We start from the raw sequence: 12,108 nt of genomic DNA on the forward strand, positions 1-12,108 counted from the left end.
GCTTGCAGAGAACTGAGATCCAGCCACTGCACTCCAGCCTGGGCGACAGAGCAAGACTCTGTCTCAAAAAAAAAAAAAAAAGTATATTCTTACAGACTTTGTATTTCTAAACTAGTGAGGTCAGTTGGAGGCCTTCCTTTCGTTTAGGAGGTACTCACATCTGGCACACTGTGCATCTTAGTGCCTCTTGGTTCTTGGACCACGCAGCACCCAGGGAAGATTGGGAGGTGTGAGAATGGGGGGGGCAGTTTCTTGGATCTATAAGCAGCCAGAATTTGTCATGTTTCTTTTAGGCCTCTAACAGGCCTCCATCTCTTTGTTCCTGAGGGAACGTTGTAGGCATATAATGCCTTCTGAACTTCTAAAATGTGTCACTTTTTCTCAGCTGGTAAACTTTGCCCCTATTTCATTTTAAAGTTCTCAGAATAAAAGTATAGGCGGTATATTTGACTTCATAATAATAGCTGACATTTCTGAGCACTTCCTGTGTGTTCAAGCAGGCTGAGCATCTGATATACCCTCCATCAGTTCATGCCCCCTACAGCCCCTCAAGGCAGGTTTTGCTCACACAGGAAGATAGAACATACCGGTCCAAAACGCAAAGGATTGTAGATTGCGCTGAGGATGATGAAGAAGCTGATGCAGCAGAGCTCCGTGCGGACCCTCTGTCTGCCAAAAGGCAGGACATAGATTGACAAAGAGAAAAGGTATCCTGCCCTGTCCCTTGCTCTGCCAGGGAGAACAAAGATTGCCACCGAAGACAGCTGTGGGCCTCCAGTGGCCTGGAGATGGAACCCGAGACATTTACACTAACAAGCTTTACTGACTAACCTGCATCAGCCATGGCTTGCCTTCCCTCCAGTTGTTGCCCACAGAGACCCAGAGTTCTTCTGCTTTGTCCTGCCGCTTCTCCAAACTGTATTGTTCTTTGTTGAAGATGCTAGATAAACCAGCGTTCTCAGCCCCTGCTCCGAGTGACCTCTCACTGAGATTTCTCCACATGGTGTGTGCACTGTGCGTGTTCATCAACTGCCTTATCTTCCTCTTGTTAATCTGTTTTTTTCCCACAGGGGTCTGCCCTAACTATGAATTTATGAGAGTTAAGGACAAATTCTATTTCCTCCCCGATACTCACATTTTACAATTAAATTTAGAGAAATTAAGTAACCTTCCCAAGGCCACTTGGCTAAGTAAGCATCAAACCAAAATTACTAATTAAATTTGATTCCACAGTTTTTTATTTTTCTTGTTTTGAGATAGGATCTCACTCTATTTCTCAAGCTGGAGTGCAGTGGCACAATCACAGCTCACTGGAGCCTCAACCTCCTGAGATCAAGCTCAAGGCTGGAGTGCAGTGGTGTGAACGTAGCTCACTGTAACCTCAAACTCCTGGCCTCAAACAGCCCTCCCGCCCCAGCTTTCTGAACAGCTGGGACTACAGGCACGCAGCACCATGCCAAACTAATTTTAGAGTTATTTTGTAGTGATAGGGTCTCACTATGCTGCCCAGGCTGGAATACATGTATTTATTCAAAAGGAAGAAAATTCTCAAACCGCCTTTGCAAAATCATAACGCAGAAAATTATGACAGTGAAAGATATCAGCCCTAACTGACCCCATCTTGCTTCTAACCTCTAAACTGTTCTTCCTTCCCGGGCATAGGCCAAACTAGCTTTGGGAAGGAATTTAGTGTATAGTTAATATAATAGCCTTTCCTAAAAGGCTAAACTGTTCTTGTAAAACAAATGAAAGTCACCACCCACCAAGTCAAGATGAGAGGGGCTAGAATTCTAAATATTACCAGCCATTATTCCAGAGGTCATAAGATTTGCAACTTCCCCAGTTGCTCTTGAAGGTAACATCATTACTGTGAACCTAAGATTGAACTTTTGAGGTGTCTTTTCAGGTTTTTGCATTTCTAACATCCAGATGGCCCTACCTGGACTTGCCAGCCAGTTCGGTGGCCCCCACCCAGGAACTGACCCAGCAGAAGAGAACAGCTTCAACTCCCTGTGATTTCATCCCTGAGCCAGCCAATCAGCACTCCCAATTCGCTGGCCCCCTATCCACCAAATTATTCTTTAAAACTCTGATCCCTGAGTTTTTGGGGAGACTGATTTGAGTAATAATAAAACTCTGGTCTCCTGCACATCCAGCTCTGTGTGAATTACTTTTTCTCTATTGTAATTCCCCTGTCTTGATAAATTAGCTCTGTCTAGGCAGGAGGCAAGGTGAACCCCTTGAGCGGTTACAATTCTGACATGCTGCAACATGGATGAACCAAAGACATATGCTAAGCGAGGTAAGCCCGTCACAAAAGGAACAGTATTGTATGATTTCACTTATAGAATCAGCAAATTCATAGATACAGAAAGTAGACTAGGCCGGGCATGGTGGCTCATGTCTGTAATCCCAGCATTTTGGGAGACCAGCAGGGATGGATCACTTGAGGTCAGGAGTTCAAGACCAGCCTGGCCAACATAGTGAAACTCTGTCTCCACTAAAAATACAAAAATTAGCTGGGTGTTGTGGCAGGCACCTGTAATCCCAGCTACTCGGGGGGCTGAGGCAGGAGAATTGCTTGAACCTGGGAGGTGGAGGTTGCAGTCAGCCAAGATTGTGCCACTGCACTCCAGCCTTGGTGACAGAGCAGGATTCCATCTAAAAAAAAAAAAAAGAAGAAAAGAAAAGAAAGAACAGAGCCAGGTATGGTGGTGTGCTCCAGTAGTCCCAGCTACTTGCAAGGGTAAAGTGGGAGTGTAACTACCTAAGGGGTTATAATATCATGTCATCTACAGAGACAACTTAACTTCTTCCTTTCCAATGTGGATGCCCTTTATTTCTTTTTCTTGCCTAACTGCTCTAACAAGGACTTCCAGTACCATGTTGAATAGAAGTAGTGAAAATGGGCATTCTTGTCTTGTTCCTGATCTTAGAGGAAAAGCTTTCAACTTTTCCCTGTTGAATATGATGTTGACTTTGGCCTTATCATATATGGCCTTCATTGTGCTGAGGTGGATTCCTTTTATACCTAATTTGTTAAGAGTTTTTATGATGAAAGCACAGTGAATTTTGTCAGGTGTCTTTTCTGCAAATATTGAGATGATCATATGGTTTTTGTCCCTCATTCTATAAATATGATATAGCACATCAATTGATTTGAATATGTTGAGCCATCCTTGCATTCCAAGGATAAATCCCACTTGATCATGGTGAATGGTTCTTTCACTCTGCTGTTGAATTCTAGTTGCTAGTATTTTTGGGGGGCATATAAACTATTAATTAACAGACAAGGCCTACAGACTTATTTCTTCTTGGACATACCCATGGTATGGACCTGATGGCCAGTGGTCTTGGTGTGCTGACCTTGGACACAAAAGTCCCAGAATTGGTGCAGCCCTTTATTGACCCAAATCTTCTTCAGTTTCTCTAGACCATTGGCCAGGTCCTGGCTGTATTTTCCATCATGTACATCCTCCTGTCTGTTCAAGAACTAATCTGGGATCTTGTACTGGCATGGATTCTGCATAATGGTGATGACATATTCCACCACATCCTCAGTGAGCTTTCCTGACCTTTTGGTGAGGTCAGTATCTGCTTTCCTCAATGCCACATGAGCATATCTCATGCAGTGATGGCAAAGGCTATTTTCTGTCACCCCTTGAATACTCACAAAATGTGCTGGAACCTCTCAAGGATCACTAAACACATGGTGGCAGCATGAGCAGCAGTCTGTAGGACTCTGGTGTAAGAGTAGCTTGCTAGAATTTTGTTGAGGATTTTGCATCTATGTTCATTAGGGATATTGGCCTTTAATTTTCTTTTCTTGTAGTGTCCTTGCCTGCTCTGCTATAAGAGTAATGCTAGTCTCATAAAACAAAAGGTTTTATCTTTTTTCCCCAAAAAATTCCTTTTCTGATAAAGTGTCATTGCCTTTTTGCCCCAAGTCTGGCTCCATCAATGAAATAATAAACTCTGAAGCTGATGTCACTACAATGCTCCCAGGCACTTTAGGATATTTGACATTTTATTTAGGAGACAGTTTCATTTTACTACTGTGTGATTACCAAGAAATCATTTTCCATGCAGCATACTTGCTCTCAATCAAAACACTTGGATGTGATTTCAAAGCCTTGACACAGACCTGGTGGGCTGTGGATTTCCAGGACTGGCTGACTCTGGACACTGTAGCCCCCTGGACCTCCCAGATTGTGTGTGTGTGTGTGTGTGTGTGTGTGTGTGTGTGTGTGTGAGAGAGAGAGAGAGAGAGAGAGAGAGAGAATGAGAGAGAGAGAGAGAGACTGAGCAGTGACTGTCAGCTCTGATTCTAGATGCTGGGTGGCAGCCCCCAGATCCTAAAGGGAGGATCTGCTGACCCCAGAATTCACCCGAGCTGGAGAAGCTTAGCTTTTGGATGCTATGCAGTCTTCTTGCACTTTTCTTCTGTCCGCATGTGATCTCTAAGGACTGAATTCTGAGGGATGCCAGCAGTTCAAGGAGATTAAAGTATCAACAGTTTACCATGTGCCAGAGAGTGCTAAGCAACTGTGTGAGTTTCCTCATTTAGTTCTTCCAAGGACCCCATGAAGTAGGGACTCCAGCGCTCTCTCTTTTTAGCACCTGTGCATTGAGCTTCTCTTTGGTTTTCAATTCCCACACCATAGTTTTAAGTCAAGACTTCCTCACTGGAACAACAGGCATAGAAGCGCTTGTGTCCCCTGACTCCTGGATATTGCTTTGAGGAGTCTGACCCAGCATCTGATGTGTGCTTGGCTGTGCCGAGACAGAAACCTTTAACTGTGGACATAGCAGAGGCTGGTCTCTAGCCTGGACACCATGCAGGTGACACTCAAATGACAGAGTAAATAAAGGGGATTCTGGGGATATATATTCCTGGCAATAAATGACACAGAAAGAGTCACTGTAGGAAAACATGACTCCCGCCAGACTGCACAAAGGGTGGAAGGAGGGAAGGAGAAAGGCGTGTGCTTGATTCTCCCTGAGAATTGGAACAAGACAAAAATGCCCACTTTCACAACTTCTACTCAGTTTAGTACCGGAAGTCCTACCCAGAGTCAGACAAGAGAAAGAAATAAAGGGCATCCAAATTGGAAAAGAGGAAGTCAAACTGTCACTGCTTCCTGAGGATATGATCATATACCTAGAACACCCTAAAGACTCTTCCAAAAAACTCCTAGATCTGATAAATGAATTCAGTAACGTTTCAAGATACAAAATTAATGTACACAAAGCAGTAGCTGTGCTATACACCAACAATGACCAAGCTGAGAATCAATCAAGAACTCAATCCCTTTTACAACAGCTGCAAAAAATTAAAATAATAATAATAAAATACTTAGGAAAATACTTAACCAAGGAGGTGAAAGAGCTCTACTAGGAAGACTACAAGACACTGCTGAAAGAAATCATAGATGACACAATCAAATGGAAACACATCACATGCTGATGGATGGGTAGAATCAATATTGTGAAAATGACCATACTGCTCAAAGCAATTACAGATTCAATGCAATTCCCATCAAAATACCATCATCATTCTTCACAGAACTAGAAAAAAAAAAATCCTAAAATTCATATGGAACCAAAAAAAAGGTAGTTCTCACTTATAAGTGGGAACTAAAGTGTAGCCAAAGCAACACTAAACAAAAGGAAGAAAGCCAGAGGGATCACATTACCTGACTTCAAATTATACTACAAGACTATAGTCACCAAAACAGCATGGTACTGGAATAGAAATAAGCAGATAAACCAATGGAACAGAATAGAGAACACAGAAATAAAGCCAAATACTTACAGTTAACTGATCTTTGACAAAGCATACAAAAACATAAAGTGGAGAAAGGATACTCTATTCAATAAATGGTGCTGAGAAAACTGGCAAGCCACATGTAGAAAAATGAAACAGGATCCTCATCTCTCACCTTATACAAAAATCAACTCAAGATGGATCAAACACTTGGAATCTAAGACCTGAAGACATAAAAATTCTAGAAGATCATATTGGAAAGACTCTTCTGGACATTGGATTCAGAAAAGAATTCATGAGCAAAAACCCAAAAACAAATGCAACGAAAACAAAAATAAATAAATGGCACCTAATTCAACTGAAAGGCTTCTGCACAGCAAAAGAAATAATCAGCAGAGTAAACAGACAACCCACAGAGTGGGGAGAAAATATTCTCAAATGATGCCTCTGTCAAAAGATAAATATCCAGAATCTACAAGGAACTCAAACAAATCAGCAAAAATAACAATAATAATAATAATCCCATCAAAAAGTGGGCAAAGGATGTGAACAGACAATTCTCAAAAGAAGATATACAGATAGTCAACGAATATATGAAAAAATGCTCAACGTCACTAATTATCAGGGAAATGTAAATTAAAACCACAATGTGATACCACCTTACTCTGCAAGAATGGCCATAATTAAAAAATTAAAAAACAATAGATGTTGGCATGGACTCGGTGAAAAGGGAACACTTTTACACTGCTGGTGAAAATGTAAACTAGTACAACCACTATGGAAAACAGGGTGAAGATTCCTTAAAAAAATAAAAGTAGAGCTACCATTCAGTCCAGCAATCCCACTCCTGGGTGTCTACCCAAAGGAAAAGAAGTCATTATACGAAAAAGACACTTGCACACACACGTTTATAGCAGCACAATTCACAACTGTGAAAATGCAGAACCAACCTAAATGCCCATCAACCAATGAGTGAATAAAGAAAATGTGGTATATTTACAACATGGAATACTACTCAGACATAAAACTAAATGAAATAAAAGCCTTTGCAGCAACTTGGATGGAATTGGAGGTTATTATTCTAAGTGAACTAACTCAGGAATGAAAAGCCAAATATCGTATGTTCTCACTTATAAGTGGGAACTAAACCATGTGGATGAAGAGGTCTAAGAATGATGTAATGGACTCCAGGGGGAGTTCAAGGAGGAAGAGTAGAAGGGGGATGAGGGATAAAAGACCACATATTGTGTTCAGTGTACTGTTGTGGGTGATGGGTGCACCAAAATCTCAGAAATCACCACTAAATAACTTATCCATGTAACCAAAAACCACTGGTTCCCCAAAAAACTATTGAAATAAAATAAAACTTTTATATTTATTTTTAGAAAAAGAAAAGTGCATGCTAGGAGGAAGGCAGCAGATTAAAGGCGTGTGAAGGGGCTGGCAGGCTGGGCTCGGAGGGGGAATGGAGCCTCCAGCTCTCAGCAGGGCAACAGTGGAACCACCTGGATGGCGGGACACAGAGGAACTCACAGCTCTTCCTGGACCCCATCCCCAAAAGAAAATGTCCCACCTGCTCCTTCCAAGATGCAGGGGGACTTTGTGCACAGGGCTTTGTGGGCTCTGTAGAAGTAAAAGTATCGCGTTTTTGCACCTCCCTGGAAATTCTCTCATAACTGCCACTGTATGCCCCGGTGTCAGCCATCACCAGCCAGGATGGAGACTCATGCCCCAGGCCAGGTCCCAGACAAGTTTGTAGCTAAAGGAATTTCACATTTCTTTAGTCTGTCTCTCTGTCTAAAGTAAAGGGAAGAAGGGAGGCCCTTTGAAATATCTAGAAATATCTGAGCTAAATGTATGGGTAAAAATTCCTTTCACAAAATGCTATTTTTCAAAAGGTAGCAGGGTGTCTATTTTCACCAAGATGGGTATTTCACAGCACTTTGGGATGTTCATAACACTTTCTTGCTTTCATTTAGCCCAAGAAGCTGAAAAAGAGACAGAACTGAATGAATTTGCCTTTGCTTATTCTTCCCTGAAAGATGGCAGACAGCAAGTTGCTGCTTGGCATATACCCAAGACCTGGGTGATTAAATAATATATAAGCATGGGGAGCCAGCAGGCACATGAATTGGTTTTCTAACAAGTGCACTTTCGGCCAAGAGGGTTAGCTGAGGTGCCTGCTCCCTCTCTGGAGCCAGACCAGCAGCCTCGGGCTTTCAAATACAGCCACTGTCTGCCCCAGGCGTATTCAAGACAGGGAAAAAAATGCACATTTAAAGGAGTCCAAATCTTATGTAAAAACAAGTCCACAGGTCCAACTGGAATGGTCCTTCCAAAGAGGGAAAACATCAATTTAAATATTTGATTTGTATCCAAATCCATTTCATCAAAGACCTGGCACCCAGAGCAGTCTGCCGACCCATCTGAGAAAGAACACAGACATTTCTGGTGTGCCTGAAAAGTAGCCTCAGTTCCCCAGGCCACTGGAGCCAACAGCCAGAACTGGCTCTGAGTTTGGGGCATCAGGTTACCCAGTCCCGGTATTACACCGGCAAGTCCAGCTGAAACTGGAGCTGCCCCAACCCTTGCTTCATGCTGGCTTTGGGGCTTGAGCTTCCTCAGTCACAGCCAAACAGGGCCTGAGGCTGGGAGCTGGTGGGCTGGGAGCTGGGGCCCCCTTGGTGCTAGCTTCCCTGTGCTTTCTGCCGCTCTCTCTGGATCCTTCAGCGGCAGATTTTCGAATGGTCCGGCCAAAGCCCAAGACAGCCACTGAGCAATCGGCTGCAGTTTGCAAAGCCATTCCATTTTGCAACTGCTGTTTTCATTCAGAATTTTCTGGAATTCCAATCCTCTCCCACCGCCCTCCATGGTAGGTTTTTTTTTTTTTTTTTTTTTTTTTTTTAAGTCTTCACACTTGGAAGGCACTGAGGTGAGGACATGGGAAGGACTCAGATCTGCCTCCCCACTTTGGAAGGACGCCCAAGACACAAAGGAACCCAAGGGAGGGCAAGGTGGAGCGCCCCAGCTGCTTCTGGGAAAAGACCAGGCCATAGACATGGGAGAGCAGGGAGCACCCCAGATCACAGCACTGCTCGACACTCGGCTGTTCACCTGGAGAGCAAGACGCCAATCATGAAAAAACAGAGCATGAGAAAAAGCCAAGTCATCATACGGACAAATCTCCCTCCCTACCACGCCTGGCGCACAGTGGATGCCCAATAAATGTCAGTTCAGTCGAATTGCTTGTTGACAAGATTGCAACAATCACCGAGTAGCAACTTCCTAAGTCTCTTTTTGTCCGTCGGAAAGGTCAAGTTATGTGTACTTCATGGACTGTTCCGAGCAACTCTTCTGACGCTTTCTAAACAACAGCTTTGCTGATCAAGACCATTAGGGATATTTTGTCCCAAATATTCAAAAATGCATGTCGGGGGAAAATAACACCATAGAAATCTTTCTTTAAAACAATTTTTTTATTTATTTATTTGAGATAGAGTCTTGCTCTGTCACCCAGGCTGGAGTGCAGTGGTGTGATCTCAGCTCACTGTAACCTCCACCTCCTGGGTTCAAGCAATTCTCCTACCCCAGCCTCTGAGTAGCTGGGATTACAGGTGTGCACCAACACATCCAGCTAATTTTTGTATTTTTAGTAGAAAAGAGGTTTTACCATGTTGCCCAGGCTGGTCTTGAGCTCCTGACCTCAAGAGATCCACCCACCTCGGCCTCCCAAAGTGCTGGGATTACAAGCGTGAGCCACCGCGCCTGACCTAACAATTTATTTATTTAAATTGTGGTAAAATACAACGGAAAATTTACCATCTTAACCATATTTATTTTTATTTTTTTTTTGAGACAGAGTCTTCCTCTGTCTCCCAGGCCGAGGTGCAGCAGCGCGATCTCGGCTCAAGCAATCCTCCCACCTCAGTTTCCTGAATAGCTGGGACTGCAGGTGCACACCACCACGCCCAAAAATGGTTTGTGTTTTTAGTAGAGATGGGGTTTCAGCATGTTGCCCAAGCTGGCTTGAACTCCTGGGCTCAAGCAATCCACCCACCTTGGCCTCCCACAGTGTACCATCTTAACCATTTTTAAGTGTGCATTTCACCAGTGTTAAGTGCCTTCACACTGCTGTGCAACCATCACCACCATCCATCTCCAGGTCCTTTCCATTGTCCCAAACTGAAATTCTGTCCCATTAAACACTCATTTGTTACTCTTCCTCTCCCTGTCCTCTGGCAACTCCCATTTGTCTCTGTGAAATTCACTACTCTAGGAACCTCACATAAGTGCAAAAAATTGTTTCTTAATTTAGAAAATATCTTGTGGCTAAGGAGACAATTATCAGCTAAATCCACAGATTTGACATTTCTGTTCCATGAAGCCACAGTGACAGAACCTCTGGTGTTCCAGGGTGACCAGTTCTTCCTTTGGTCACCGTTCCTGAGGAAGTGAGAGCCAGGATGCATGAGGGTTTGACACAGTCTCTGGGCAGGCTCCATGCTCTCTTGGAGATTTAACTCAGTGTGCTTGATGTAGGGCAACCGGGACCCCAGGTGGGCATGCATGCTGAGCCAGTGGCTCTGTGACCCTACCTTTCATCCCTTCCCTCCCTCAGTCCACGCTTCCCTCAGCCTGTGCCTGCTCAAGTCCCTCCTGAGCCTGGAGACTCCTTCTCCATCCAGACTGTTTGTCTTCTAAGACCCAGCTCGGGCATGACCTCCTCCAAGAAGGCACCCCTGAATTCCCGGGCTGGGTTCCGTGCCCCTTCTTGATGGGTGCCCTCATCATCATCATCACCAGGGTCTTGCCATCATCGTTACAGTTATACAGCAAAATCATATACTGAGCAATGGTCGTGTTGGACACAGGTTTAATCTCATTTTACGCTTACAACAGCCCTGTGGAGGAGGTACTATGCTATCCTCAGTTCACCGCTGAGGAGACTGAGGCGCAGAGAGGTTCAGCCACTTGTCCAGGGTCATAGTCTATTACAGCATTATTCATCACCTTTGTATCAAGACCCCATCTTCTAATCTCCTCCTCCTTTGTATCACCTGCGATGGTCTGAATGTATGTGGTCCCCCCGAAACTCACGTGTTGAAACCTAATGGTCAATGTGATAGTATCAGGAGGTGGGGCCTTTGAAAGGTGAATAGGTCATGAGGTGGACCCCTCATGAATGGGATTAACGCCCTTATAAAAGAGGCTCCAGGGAGCTCCTTTGCGCCTTCACCATGCGAGGACACGTGAGAAGGCACCACCTGTGGTAGAGAAAGTGGGCCCTCGGCAGACACCACATCCACCAGCGCCTTGACTGCGCACTTTCAGCCACCAGAGTGTGCGTGTGAATAGCACATTTCTGTTGTTGATAAGCCACTCCATTCATGGTATTCTGTTGTAGCAACCCAAACAGACTAAGACACTGCCCTTGAGAACAGGAGCCACATCTCATTTATTTTTGGATCCCCAAGGCTCAGCATAAGTAACATGATAAGGAGTTGCTGCCATGAAGAACTGAACAGAATAGAATGGAACCTCTCACAGGCCACCTGGTCTGGCAAAGGCAAGACACCAGCTTCCCGGCTTCAGCTCCTGCCCTATGCCCAGGACTGGCCTTAGGTAAGAGTCGGTCCGCATGGAATCAGTTCTGTAAGAAAGGAACCTGCCTACACGTGAAAAACATCTTTCCTATCTGCTCTACCAAGGTACACTTCTCTTGAAGGGAGAGAACACCCTCATTCCACAAGTCAAAGTGAAGATTCAAAAGAAAATATGGCTGGTCCCTGTCTTTCTCTGCTTGGCATTTTGCAATTTTATCCATTGCCCAATTTGTTGGTTTGAAGAACTACCCTTCCCTTTATCAATCAATTCCAGAATCAGCAATGCTTTATTCTTTTTTTTTTTTTTTTTTTTTTTTTTTTTTTTTTTTTTGAGACGGAGTCTTGCTCTGTTGCCCGGGCTGGAGTGCAGTGGCCGGATCTCAGCTCGCTGCAAGCTCCGCCTCCCGGGTTCACGCCATTCTCCTGCCTCAGCCTCCCGAGTAGCTGGGACTACAGGCGCCCGCCACCTCGCCTGGCTAGTTTTTTTTTGTATTTTTTTAGTAGAGATGGGGTTTCACCGTGTTAGCCAGGATGGTCTTGATCTCCTGACCTCGTGATCCGCCCGTCTCGGCCTCCCAAAGTGCTGGGATTACAGGCTTGAGCCACCGTGCCCGGCCTAATTCTTTATTCTTTTATAAACAAAGAATGCATGCATTGTTGAGATGTACATATCATTACATGGAAATCAGTCTGCTGAGAACTATTCTGCTTTTGATTATTTTATATGGGGCAAAAAGA

General features: G+C 44.2%; 1 protein-coding gene and 1 pseudogene across 1 annotated transcript in view; one reads left to right on the plus strand and one right to left on the minus strand.

The window, feature by feature from the left end:
* The window catches only part of RPP40 (ribonuclease P/MRP subunit p40), a 27,887-nt gene extending 25,921 nt beyond the window's left edge, over window positions 1–1,966 (plus strand). The window contains exon 8 of the mRNA XM_017850367.1: window positions 1,907–1,966. Within this exon, the coding sequence (XP_017705856.1) occupies window positions 1,907–1,922 (16 nt within the window). The 3' untranslated portion in view covers window positions 1,923–1,966. The remainder of the gene's footprint in view (window positions 1–1,906) is intronic.
* Window positions 1,967–3,304: 1,338 nt separating this feature from the next.
* Window positions 3,305–3,711, minus strand: LOC108514234 (40S ribosomal protein S18 pseudogene; annotated as a pseudogene).
* Between the last annotated feature and the right edge of the window lie 8,397 nt (window positions 3,712–12,108).

Source organism: Rhinopithecus bieti, unplaced genomic scaffold, assembly GCF_001698545.2.
Source record: "Rhinopithecus bieti isolate Rb0 unplaced genomic scaffold, ASM169854v2 scaffold_32012, whole genome shotgun sequence".
NCBI lineage: Eukaryota > Metazoa > Chordata > Mammalia > Primates > Cercopithecidae > Rhinopithecus > Rhinopithecus bieti.